This window comes from Dromiciops gliroides, chromosome 6 (genome assembly GCF_019393635.1).
Source record: "Dromiciops gliroides isolate mDroGli1 chromosome 6, mDroGli1.pri, whole genome shotgun sequence".
Classification (NCBI taxonomy): Eukaryota; Metazoa; Chordata; class Mammalia; order Microbiotheria; family Microbiotheriidae; genus Dromiciops; species Dromiciops gliroides.
The window spans coordinates 199988429-200002707 of record NC_057866.1 but is presented as its reverse complement, the minus strand read 5'-3'; the positions used below and the strand labels follow the sequence as shown (position 1 = coordinate 200002707).

Here is a 14279-nt window from a genome sequence, read left to right as displayed (position 1 = left end):
GGTTCATAAAGGAATAGAATCTGAATGGTATTATAAACCTTGTATCTATGGCTAACTGGATTTACAATGAAAGCCTTATTTTAAATAATATGAATACAGATGAATGAAAAGAGCTATTCACATTTATCAAATATCGCTGAACTGAAAATCAGAGTCAGTACCATAATTCCTTGTATCTAAGAACTATGGAACCTGTGTTAAGGACATGTTCTATCAGGATGTTATTCTGATCTATATCTTTGCAGTACATGCTCCCAAAGAAAATGGGAAGAAAGATTATTAGCAAAGAGTAAGAATGTTCTGAATGGTGAAGTAAATTTAGAAACCCAAGACTGCTCTTATCTTAGGAGTCTAAAAGCTCTGTAATATTGGAATGAGAGGGTAAAAACTATCAAGGCAGCTTCTACAGAAAGTTGTGAAGCTCTGCTCTCAGCAAGGCCTGCTTCCTTGCCCCAAACAATAAGATGCAGCATTCCAGCCTACAAAGTATGAGAGAACATAAGTCAAGAATGAACTTGTTCTGTTCTAATTGAGGGGGGGAAATAACACATTGAGAACACAATAGAATCAACATCAACGAGATGGGTCTTAATCACAGGTTTCCATGGAGGGTTTTGCATTTCTCTGAACACACAAGATTGCAAGTTGCAAAGAGTTATTTTGAAGGATTTCAATGAAATCAGTACAATTGTCTGTGTAAAGCTTTTAATAACAAGGGGTGGGGAGGATAAAGAAGAGAGGAGGAATTTTTCCATTCCACCTGCAAACACATTCTTTCAGAAAACCTCCCTTTCAATTTATAACACTTGGACTGAATAACAAACTAGAAAGTTGCTGAAATCTGCATAAAACAAAGCTTTATTGAATAATTCATTAGAAACAGGGGAGGAGAACAGATGTGATCATCTCAATTTTTGAGATACAAAAGAACTTACTGTTTTAGCACAAGCATGTTTTCCCTCCCCCTAAAATAAAAAGGAGAAAAAAACCCAGGTGCTTACAGATCTCTATGGAGATAGTTTACACGCAGAAATACATATATTGTAGTGAATAAATACTTGTACGATGGAGACTTGCTCAAATTAAGGATAATTCCTTTGAGCTTTCAGGAAGAAAGTATTATTCTTATATTATGATTACTGAACTGCAGGAAAGAGTAAAATAGATACTTGACTTTGTATAATTAAGAGTCTAGCAGATAGAATGATCAAAGAAACCCAGACTCAATCTTACCATTGGGCCTTGAAGTCATGCAAGCATCACATTTCTTAGCAGAAGGCTTATTTATTAGGGTGCAGACAGCACACGTCCATTCCTCTTCAGCTTTCTGAGCAACATGTTCATTAGGATGCAGCCCCCTGCTATATGCCCAGCCAATTAGACTGTTTCTTGTGGGCAGCTTGCTGTAAGATGATACATTTAAAAATCGACAATATACGCAGATCTACTATCAATTACTCTGTCCGTAGGTTTTAGATATTTCAGAGACAAGAACAAGAGAAAGATCCCTTATTATGCACATCTAGAATTAGATACGTCTGTAAAATCATGTTTCTTACTCCTCATTGCGATTTCCTGGCCCTTGCCCCACCACCTTTACTGAGTTTAATTCTCCTCCTTGTGAAATCCACTCAATCCACATATATCCCTCTATCCTGATCCTGGTGGCTGTTAGTGCCCAGTCCTTGGGTCATTCTCCCTTACCCAAAGAGTTCAGTATCTGCCTCAGTTTCTCTATCTACCCCAATCCTTGTCCACAAACTTAAGGATGTCCAGCTTGCACAGATGTCCCTCTCAAATACCCTTGCTTCCCAGGTCATCACTCTCAACTCTTAGGATCTACACGCAGCAATATAATCATGTCATCAGAAGAATTCAATCTCTGTGACCCATAACTCTGAAATTCCTTTCTGACCATGACCACCAGCTTACCTCTCCAAAATCCATTCTCAGTCTTTATCTCCAGTCTCTGTTTAATCTCTTTCCAAATACAAACTTGAGTCCCCTAGAAACTTGTGCTTTCCACTTTCAACCGGACTCTCACTGCTGAGAGTCAAAGGATTGACTCTACACTAATCAGTTCTTTATCCAAGCCTTCTCTTCTCAACCCCCCATACCACCCTTTTCGCTCATCCCTATCAACAAAGGTCTTCACCTCATACCTTATTGAAAAAAACGGACCCACTGCAAGCTCCCTTTCATCCCTAGTCCTAAACTTCAAATCACCTCAGTATCTATCACTGCCAATTCTCTCCTCCTTTGCTCTTATTGGATGAGGATGAAGGAGCCCTTCTTGCCAACATCAACTCATCTTCTTTTGCCCTTGATTTCTCCTCTATCATCTCCAGGAACTTGGCTCTTTAATTACACCTATTCTCTAGCTGTGTGACCCTGGGCAAGTCACTTAACCCCAAATGCCTCACTTTAAAAAAAAAAAGAATGAAAAATAATTACACCTATTCTTCCTCTGATTTTCATTCACTTTTTTCTATCTACTCCTCTTCCTCCTAAAAACATGCCTAAATCTCCTCTGCCTGCAAAAATCTTTTACTTGATCCCACCATCTCCTCAAACTACTGCCCTATACTTTGCTTCTTTTAACAGCCAAACACCTAGAAAAAGCCAAGACATTCTTACTTTCCCACTGTCCATTTACTTCTTAACCCCTAGCAATCTGTCTTGTCTCTATGACTAGTTAGACACTGTCTCCTCCCAAAGTCACTAATGGTTTCCTTATTAGTAAATCCAATAGCCTTTTCCAATGGTTAATGGTATCAAATATCCCCCCCTGCTAGATATTTTCCCCTCTTGAGGTTTTCATGACATTCTCCGTTGTGATTCTCACCTGTCAAACCAACTCTTCACATTGTAGGATCATCACTTGTATCCTGTCCCTTATGCGTAGGTGATCCGCAGGCCTATGTCCTAGGTTCTATCTTGTACTCACTATTTTGGTGATATGTAATGCTTAATGAACTCTTAGTGACTGACTGATTTAATCATCACTATCATCATTTACGTAACCCCCAAACATATATCCAGCCCTCATCTCTCCTAACTTCCGGACTCTTACCTTCAATTGCCTCCTAGAAATCTCTGCTTGGAAGTCTCAGATTCAAAATCTCCAACAAAACTCATTGTCTTCCCTTTAAACCCACCCCTCTTCCTAACTTCACTCTTTTTTTCTTTTTGCAGGGCAATGGGGGTTAAGTGGACTTGCCCAAGTTCACACAGCTAGCGTGTCAAGTATTTGAGGCCAGATTTGAACTCAGGTCCTCCTGAATTCAGGGTCGGTGCTTTAGCCACTGCTCCACCTAGCTGCCCCAGCTTCACTATTTCTATCAAAGGTGTCCCCAATTTTCCAGTCACCTAAGTTCACAATCTCATCCTTCACTTTCACCAAAGTCTTGTCAATTACTTCTCTGTAACATCTCTTATATCTATCCCTTTCCTTCCACTCACATTCCAAGTACTGTGCTTTATGCAGGCCCTCCTCACAGACTTTCATAAACTTGTAATACATCTTCAACAGAGATTCTAAAATGATATTGTTCGATCTCTTTGTACTTATATCATGAGGCAGATATAATTTAGTTGAGTACTGGAAATTAACCCAATGACCAAAGCTCCTCCACCTGTCACAGGTGTTAAACTACCTGAGGGCAGGAATTTGCACCACCAAACCGCCATAAGAAATATTCTTCTGACTTTATTGTGAGTTTATTTTCTCTTTCTCAAGGACCAACTGTTTCAAAAGACACTCCCTGACCCCTGAGCTGCCAGTGCCTTCCCATCTATGACTACCTTTTTGTCTCTTTTATAAGTATTATGCCTTTATGTATATATGCCATCTTCTCCATTAAAATGTAAGCTCCTTGGGGTCAGACTGTTTCATTTTTGTCTTGGGATTCCCGGTGTCTAACACAGGCTTGGCATAGAATAGGTATTTAATAAATATTCAGGGGTTGATTTCTTCACAATGAACTAACTGATATTAGATATAGCTTTTTACTAATCCTCTTGGCATTCTTAGGAGGCAAGGTTATAAGAAAGCTGTATTGAAGGTGAATATCTTACCTTATATCAATAGACTGAGGATTTTCCTTTTGACACCGAGGACAGAAATACGTCATTCTGTTATTCTCCCCCAAGCGACAAACAGTTATCTTGCTGTTGCACTGACCACAGTCAGAACGTTTGTACACCTTATAGTGTCTATAAAGAGCTGAGCCTGTTTTGCGGCACTTAAAATAAAACAATTATGGGACCTTATGTTATCAACTACCATGACAGTTATATTGCTAATTAATCAAATTTATAACCTTCAAAGTTATCCACAAATACAACATCCTGAAGAGAATTTGATAAAGATCTTTTATTTTAATCTTGAGAAAAAGATGTTGGCAATATTCTTAAATGCCTGTCATTTGACACAATCACTTCGTAACCTTATACCTTGTTCACATTTCTTGTTCTTTGCTAAGAGTCATCTTATTATCTATAATGGGCCATAAGAACTGTCTGGGATTTTACTTCAAATACAAGGAAGTGGTATCGAGAGAATTCCATGCCTGGTCACTTTTTAAAAAATCTAATCCTTCTCAAGTCAAATTTCAATAACCCAGAAGACATTATATGCAATATTTTATTCTGATTTCCTGCCTAGATCTGGTTTAAAGCATTAAGTTTCATGGTGCAGTGTAAAGAACATTAGATTTGGATTCAGAAGACCTGGGATTGAGTTCTGGTTTCACTATTTACTTGCTATATAACCTTGAGCAAGTTCCTTATTCCCCTTGTACCTTAATTTCCTCATCTGTAAACTGGGAATAATGATAAACTGTGTATATGGTGAAGGAACATTGGACTTGGGAGTGTAGAGGACTAAAGTTTAAATCTTCCTTCAAACGTTTAACCTCTCAGCCTCAGTTTCCTTATCTGTAAAATTGGTATAATAATAGAACTTATCTCACAAAGTTGTTAGGATAATATAAGAGCAGATGTAAAGTAGACTGCAGACCTTAAATCACTATATAAACAGTAGCTGTCATTATTATCACAATCTACCTCACAGGGTTGTTATACAGCTCAAATAAGATAATGTATATAAAACTACTTTGTTAATTATAAAGTACTATATAAATGTCAGCAGCTATTAATACTATTATCAGCACCGTCATCATCTTACACCTACTCTAAAAAACATTCAATACATTTCGAGTACAGAAAGTATTCTGTTTAGGTACAACACATGAACAATTTCAATGCCATTTCAAAAGACATTTTGACAGTTTCTGTCAGATATAATCCTACTCATAGACTATTTAAAGAGAACACTGTGGCTTTCAATCAGCAGTATGAAATTGCAGAAACCCAGAAATACTATTCAGCATATATTAACTGAAAATTACATACTGACTTAATATTAATTTAGCATAGTATTGAAATTTCAAATTTACAGGATGGACAAAATGGGAAATTTTCTGTAACCAGTCTCTCTGGGAGAACAAATGAAAATAGAAATTGAGCATGCAAAACACAAGTGACAGTCAGGGCTACTCACTGGGGATACCTCATAATGAGCCAGAAAGTACATGTATACCTTTCATTCGATTATGCTAAAAATTGCCAAATGCTCTAAATCCAACTGAAGCCATTTTTTTATTACAGTAAAAATGACAACTGAGCTCACAACAGATGCATTATATAAAAGCTAACACACTGTTGTATATTCACTACTAGGGTGGGTGTGTCTAAATGTATTTTTAAAGAGCAAAATATTGTTAACTTTCTAAAGACAGTCTCCCCCAATGTAACCTCCTATCCCACCTCCCCAACACTAGGTCATTTTATGGGAAATGCAAATAGAGGGTAGAACATATGTTTTGGAATCTCAAAGACCTGGATTCAAATCCTATCTCCTTGAATTTACCAGCTATATGACCTTGGGAAAGTTGCAATTTCCCTGGCCTCAGTTTCCTTCTATAAAATGAGGGGATGGGGCAGCTAGGTGGCACAGTGGATAAAGCATTGGCTCTGGATTCAGGAGGACCAGAGTTCAACTCTGGCTTCAGACACTTGACACTTACTAGCTGTGTGACTCTGGGCAAGTCACTTAACCCTCATTGCCCCACAAAAAAATTTTTTTAAAAAATGAAAACAAAAACTAACTAACTAAATAAATAAACAAATAGATATATAGATAGATAAATAGATAAATACATACATACATACATACATACAATGAGGGAGTTGGATTTGATAATTTCTAATGTCTCTTTCAGCTCCACACGTGTAATCTTTTGAAAGATACTTGGGTGAAATAATAATGATAATTTTTTTTAAAAGAAAGATAACTGGGCATAAGGTTTATCAGCCTTGCCATGTTTGGTTAAGCACAGACCAACATACACTCTATATGATTTAGGGGAAGGTTGTTTTCTTCCCCTAATATGGCTTTGAGGTAACTTTATACTCTCTCCATTATATGGAGACTTTCTTATTTTGGTGCCAACAAAAATAAAAATTGAATATTTAGATAAGTTCAAACATTTTGTTCTTACCCTATAAAAGAGGATTGTGAAGTCACGTATCATTTTCACAAGGTGATGTGTCTGTTCAGCTTTTAGCTGAGAAACCTTAAAATGAAGGAAAAATGCTTAAGGATATTTTGATCATTAGTTTGTTATTTTGAAATCCTTATAAACACATCAGTATGATGGACAATGAAGGTTGCTACTCACTTCCTGACAGAGAGTTGAAAGATTAACATTCAGAATGAGATATACATTTTTAAATATAGCTAACATGGGAGTTTATTTTGTTAAACTATAGATGTTTGTTACAAGTTTTTTGGGGGGGTCATATAGGAGAAATAAAAATCTGTGATAAGCGAAAAAAAGTCTAAAAAAATCTAAAGTGCATCAGTAAAATGATTATTTGCATCTGGATGAGTATATAAACATATACAGATAACAATATAGCAAACAAATAGATAGCTAGGTTCCAATAATTTCTCTGTCTTTGACTGGTGTCATATATTAATTTACAAATATTAGATTCTGAAATGCCAGTACTAAACAGAATATTATTCTTTTTCATGATATTTTTATTTAATATATTTTCCCCAGTTACATGTTAAAACAATTTTTTTAACATTTGGATTTTTTAAAAAGTTTTGAGTCGGGGTAGCTAGGTGGCACAGGGGATAGAGCACCAGCCCTGGAGTCAGGAGTACCTGAGTTCAAATTCGGCCTCAGACACTTAAAACTTACTAGCTGTGTGACCCTGGGCAAGTCACTTAACCCCAATTGCCTCACTAAAAAAAAAAACAAAAAAAACCCAAAAAAAAACAAAAACAAAAAAGTTTTGAGTCTCAACCTTTCCAGAAATGGTAAGCAATTTGATATGGGTTCTACATGTACTATCATATAAAACATTTTCATATCAGTCACATTATACCAGAAGACTCAAACAAAAGAAAAAGAATGAAAAAAAGTGAAAAATAACACGTTTCAGTCTGTATTCAAACAATTTCAGTTCTTTCCCAGGAGGCAGCTAGTATGCTGCACCATTAGTCCTTTGAAACAGACTGTCTTTGATCATTGTACTGCTGAGATCAGCCGAGTCATTCACAGTTTTTCATCATACAATATTGCTGTTACTGTGTACAATGTTCTCCTGGTTCTGCTCACTTCACTTTGCATCAGATCATATAAGACTTTCTAGGTTTTTCTTAAAGTGATCCTGCTTTCCATTTCTTATAGCACAGTAATATTCCATCACAATCATATACCACAGCTTGTTTAGCCATTCCTCAATTGATGGTAATCCCTTCCATTTTCAATTCTCGAAATATTATTCATATATACAAAAATAAATTATGCATTCTAAGGATTTGATAATCTCACAATGTTCAATATGCTTCTGTAATTGTTTCCTGACCTGTATAAAGAGGGATTGGACCTAGATGAGTTTTAAACTCCTTCCAATGTTAATAGCCTGTGACCAGTATGTTGGTTTTTTAATGAAAGCACTTATAACTAGACCTAATTGTTTTTTTTTTAAATAAAAAGTCCTAAATAAACCTCAGCATTATCCATGAAGAATTAATTATATTTGGCATGTACTTTCTGAGGCTGTTTCAGAAGAAATACTTTCCATTTCATCCTATAACACTCTGGGTTTATGTAGCAGAGTCCACAGAAGAGTCTAAATGGCCTTGATGATACCTCATCTCTCAGTCTTCATAACGTTCTTGGGAAGTTGAAGTTGCAGCATTCCTATTTCATAGAGAAATGAAGAACTAATTCTGCCTCCTGACAGTCTGAGCATGGAAGAGATCCAAGGTTTTTGTATTTTTGTAATACCTAGTATACTTCACATTACAACTTGGCTCCTAGGGTTCAGGGAATTTTGCTTCTTCTAACAGGTGACTTCTGAAGAGTTAATATAGGCTGTGAAATGGCCTAGTTGATGGGAATAAGATGGCACTAGGTATATTGATGGTGGGCTTTTAGAACAACTTTATTGGAGTTAGGGGAAAGAGGATATTCTATGCTGAACTAAAATAGACACACAGGTAGAGAGAATGTCACTGTTTCCAATATGTTGGATGAAATTAGATGTCTATAGGCTTGGCTTTTGATGCAGGGTATGAAGTGGAAATCAGTTTATAACTAGGAAGATAACCTGAGATATACAAAATATGTTGTAGTTAAGAGTGCTAGACTTGGAATCTGGAGATACCTGGATTCCAATTCTGGTAGAGACATTAATTCATTCTGGAACTTTGAGTTGGTTACTTACCCTCTTTGATCTTCAGTTTCCACATCTATAAAATGAGAATAATAATATGGCAATAACATATCTCTTATAGGACTATTGTAAGGAAAGTGCTCAGTCAATCTTAGAGTACCATGTAAATGAAGGTTGTTATGCTTATTAATGAACTTACCAAATTCCAAAAGAGAATGCACAAAAACTATTTATAGCAGCATTTTTTTGTGTGAAATGGAACCAAGGGGGAAATCAGTCAACTGGTGATTGGCTGAACAAGTTATGGTAAAAAATGGAATATAACTGTGCTATAAGAAATGATGAAAAGGATAGCTTGAAAGAAACCTATGAAGATTTGCATAAACTGATACACAGTGAAGAAAATAAAGTCATGAGAACAATTTTTACAATGACAATGATATTGTAAAAACAAACTCAAAAAACTTAGGAACTCGGATCAGTGTAATGAACAACTATAATTCCAGAGGACTCATGAAAAATGGCACCCAACTCCTATGAGAGATGAAGGACTAAGAGTGGAATAAGACTTAAAAAAAACAAACAAAAAAAACATGGTCAAGGGGGCAGCTAGGTGGCGCAGTGGAGAAAGCACTGGCCCTGGATTCAGGAGGACCTGAGTTCAAATCTGACCTCAGATACTTGACACTTACTAGCTGTGTGACCCTGGGCAAGTCACTTAACCCTCATTGCCCCGAAAGAAAAAACAAAACAAAAAACAAAACAAAACAAAAAAAATGGTCAAAGAAGAAATTTGTTTTGCTTGACTATAAAAATTTCTAACAGAGAGATTTTGTTTTTATTTCTCAAAAAAAATGCACAGAAGAGAACTAAAGGAAGTTCAGAAGGAAGCACTGGCAAGTAGGAGCTGCTTGGATAGTCCCATTAAAATGTGTTATTTACTTTTTTTTCTTTTTTCTCCAGGGCAATGAGGGTTAAGTGACTTGCCCAGGGTCACACAGCTAGTTAAGTGTCAAGTGTCTGAGGCTGGATTTGAACTCAGGTCCTCCTGAATCCAAGGCCAGTGCTTTATCCACTGTGCCACCTAGCTGCCCCTATTTACTTTTTTTTGGGGGGGGGTGAGGCAGTTAGGGTTAAGTGACTTGCCCAGGGTCACAGAGCCAGTAAGTGATGTGTCTGAGGCCGGATTTGAACTCAGGTCCTTCTGACTCCAGGGCTGGTGATCTATCCACTGCGCCACCTAGCTGCCCCCCTATTTACTTTTTAAAAAGCAAGGTAGACAAAACAGCAATTTGTGTTTTCACATATAGTACTTTTTTATATGGAAATCATTCTTTTGTTGATGTTCATTAAATTCAGAATTTTAAAAAATTTAAATGAACCAAATTAAACTAAAGTGAATTTTTGCATCTCATGCTGGTAGGATAATTATGACTCGCTGAACAATCACTTAACATCTCTGGGCCTCAGTTTCCTCACCTGTAAAATGAGGGGGCTAGATTCAATAGTGTCTCAGGTCCCTTCCGGCTCTAGATCCATTCTGATCCTATGTTCTGTTGATGAAGCTACTTTGGCTACTCCTGTGGCAAAGGGCTAGGACAACTTATTGCTTCCAAGAGATTTAATTCTTGGTGCTATAGTTTATATTTTATTTTATTCTATAACCATATTCTGTCAAACCTGAAGCCTCTTCTCTGATGTTTGAGTGAAGCAGCTCATATGGGCTAAAGTTCAGTCTCTCTTTAAATGTTTAAACTTGTTAGTTAAAGAAAGACTCTGTTCTCAGTTCTCTCATAATACATTATCTCAGCATTCCCTGCAAGGTTTGTGGGGTATCCGTGAGAAGCTAAAACTACCTGACCTTGTCCTATCTTGAACAATTAAGGTGTCTTATCTAATCCCCCACCTGCCAGCAAGTCTGCCCTTATCAGTAACCTCAGGATGCAGCTAGGACCTATAAAATTCACAAAAGCATTTCTTAGAGATGAGAGAGGTGGTTGTTATTCCACCTGGGGCTATGCCACTTTCTTTGATGTCAACAATAATCTCTCACCTCTGTAAGGCTGGCCAATTACATGATTTGTGTTCTTTTCTTTGTTCTATGCTTGCAAAAAGTCCTACAGAGGCCAGAGGCAGGGCCAGTTGACCCATCCTTTATCATCAGGCTGCATGCTCCTGTTAATAAATATCTTGCACAGAGAAATGCCTCAGTTTACCCTTTTGTTAAATTTCATTCACTGCATCTCCCTTTATCCTACCTCACCTAGTCTGCCTCTGACAGATAACTGGGGCAAAAACTTGTAGAGAGTAGCAGATGCTGCTTCTTTTCTGTTTTGTTCTGCTTAGGACCCTGGACAGCGCAAGATGGTCATTTGTTTCAAATGACACAGAGACCCCCTAAGCCTCTCTGGTTGTTTGTTGAATTTTCTTGTTAGCTTTTTTGCTCCTCTTTATTGGTGATGAGGAAGGAGAGGTGATATATTAATTGGTGCTGGTGACTTGGCTCTTATTTACTATGTTCCCAGTAATCCTCTGATCTTCAACACACCTCCAACTCTACCTCCAACAGAAGCAAAACTTTGGTAAAGATCCAGAGAAAGTCTTCAATGCACCATAAGGGGTTCTGAATGGACACCAAGAATAAAGAAAAGCTAAAGGGTAAAAAGTATGCTTGTTAAAATATCTGTTAAGGTTTGTTTTCATGCAGATTTGCAGTCAATTAGAATCAGTGTGAATACTGATTATAATGGCTTGATAGATAGTAGAGCTTTCTGTTTCATTAAGAGGCCAGTCTAACATCTTTCAAACCAAGGAGGAAATAAAAAGCAAAACTGAGTCTATGCCTTTAATTGACATATAAGAACACAATCTGAATTTAGATAATTTAATAGTCCTATATAACATTCTTTTCTCTCTCCTTACTTCAATAAACACTTTTCTACCTGCCCATCATCAACAAAAAAAAAGAAAAGAAAAAATACTACCACCAACAAAAAACATATATTCTCATACCTTCTATTAGTAGGACACTGACTTGTTTGACTTTTTCCTACTAGTACAAATGTATTTCTACTGATACGTCCTTGATTTCCTGTTTATTAAACCTTTTAGTTTGATGTCATTGTTAGATAAGGTCATTGGAGATCTATAGTCACAACATAAGATAAATTAAGTGGATTCATATCGAGATCATAGAGAGTATGGCATACTTGACAGACCCAGAAAAAATGTCTGACTCAGGGGTTAATTCTTAACGTGGGATCCATGAACTCTGAGGTCTGTAGACAGATTTGAGGGGATTTGTGAACTTGAATGGAAGAAAATTCATCCTTATTTTCCTTAAAATCTAACTGAGGATAAAGCACTGGCCCTGGATTCAGGAGTACCTGAGTTCAAATCCGGCCTCAGATACTTGACACTTACCAGCTGTGTGACCCTGGGCGAGTCACTTAACCCCCATTGCCCCGCAAAAACAAAACAAAACAAAAAATCTAACTGACATTTAACCTTTCCTACAATTATGAATGGAAAAAAAAGAACAACAACAACAACAACAAAAATCTGAGGCAGTTTCCACAAGATTCATTTGACTACCAAAACAGTCCATGACACAAAAGAGTGTATAAGACCATGGTCTGGCTAATACAGTGACCATATGTGACATATACCTGAGCCACTGGCTAACTCTCTGTCACACTCTTGCTATCAGGTAGCTCTATTTAACTATTGTCAAGGAATATTCTTTGATACTAAAAAAACAAAAACAAATAAAAAACATGTATCAGTTGTCTTCTTTTGTTTTTGTTTTTCCCCAATCAACTCCAAAATAAATTCGAATACGTCACCACCCAGTTGAGTCCTATTCCAATATTTCCTCATGACATAAAGGTGACTCTGGGTTCTCAAAACCTATGCTAGTAAAAGGCAAGCTCTCAGAGGTCCTCTGTCAGGTTATGTAGACTACAAGCACAGCCTTGGCCATGAGCCAAGTGTCTATACATCATGAAGAGATTGATCAGCAGGCAACATACTCTCTGTTTTTTGTTCTGTTTGTCTGCCTCTATTTCTCCCTCTTATTTCCCTTTTTGTCTCATCTGTCTCTCTCTTATCTGCCTCTAGCTCTCTTGTCTGCCTGTCTATTGCCTGTGTCTCTGTCTCTCCGTCTCATTCTGTACATGAAGCCATTCACAATGGCAGGGCAGTGTTGCAAACTGCTGCATCATAGGAAGACATGTCCAACCCAGCTGAAACTATGGATCTTAGAAATGTTGAAGTAGGGAGCGGCTAGGTGGCACAGTGGATAAAGCACCGGCCCTGAATTCAGGAGTACCTGAGTTCAAATCCGGCCTCAGACACTTGACACCTACTAGCTGTGTGACCCTGGGCAAGTCACTTAACCCCCGTTGCCCCACCAAAAAACCAAAAAAAAAACCAAACAAAAAAAAGAAATGTTGAAGTAAATGAACTACTGCTTTTGTGGTGGACATATATTTGCCCAACACACAGAAAGAGGTTGCTGTGAATGTTATTCTGCATATAAAGTAGAACACTATGGTAACAGTTCATTATTACACAGATTGATTTGTATTCTAGGTTAACCCTACCACCACTGCAATTACACATAAAAAGACATGTATGGTGTGCATCTTTCTCCCTTTTTGACAGAGGTGGGACGGGGTTGGGGGGCAAAATGGGGGTGAAATATTTTATTTACAGTCAGTTATGGCTTCTGTTATGATTGGTTTTACTCATCTGATTTTTTTCTTTGTTATAAGGGAAGATTCATTGGGTGGGTAGGTGGGGTATCTATTTCAGAATAAAAATGATATAAAAACAAGAGATATCAATAATTTTTAAAGGCTCAATATGGTACAATATTGGAGAAGGATATGGAAAACCACTTTAGTATCTTTGCCAAAAAAATCTCAAACGGGGTCACAGAGTCAGACATGACTGAAAAATGACTGAATGACAACATGATACAGTATGTGAGATGAAGTCCAGTTCTATTCCCTCATTCCCAACAGCATAAAGAGGTCCTACTGTTTTCACAAATAGACAAATATGAAAAAGAAAACCACCTCTGTATAACATACTTTAACTGCTGGGTGGAGTCCACTATCAAAGAGAGCTTCATTTTTGATGATGTTTCCTACCCCAGGTAACACATTCTGATCCAGCAACACATCACATAACATCCGGTCCTTCTGTTTCTTTACTTCACTTTCTGCCCTTGAGAAGTTAAATTTGGGTGAGCAGACATCTAAGTCTTCCATCATCCTTATCCTCTGTTTGCTTTCCAGAGAATTCCTGCAGAAGGGAAAATAGATTGTCTCTGAGCAAGTTCATAGTTTTGTTCATTGAGAAAAAGAAATCACACCCTTTGTGGGCTTTGACATAAATACAGATAAATCACGATAACCTGGACATGCTAATCATTTACACGAAACACTGACGTGATCCTTGAAGAATTCGTTCCTCACGATGAGGCAGTTTGGTAGCACAGGAAAAGAGAGAGCTGG

The 14279-nt window shown here is 37.3% G+C and overlaps 1 protein-coding gene across 1 annotated transcript in view; it reads right to left on the bottom strand.

The window, feature by feature from the left end:
* The window catches only part of NEIL3 (nei like DNA glycosylase 3), a 67526-nt gene that overhangs the window by 15907 nt on the left and 37340 nt on the right, over positions 1–14279 (bottom strand). The window contains exons 4-7 of the mRNA XM_043972480.1: positions 13854–14067; positions 6564–6638; positions 4078–4244; positions 1234–1403 (exon numbers count right to left, since the gene is read on the bottom strand). Of these exons, the coding sequence (XP_043828415.1) occupies positions 1234–1403; positions 4078–4244; positions 6564–6638; positions 13854–14067 (626 nt within the window). The remainder of the gene's footprint in view (positions 1–1233; positions 1404–4077; positions 4245–6563; positions 6639–13853; positions 14068–14279) is intronic.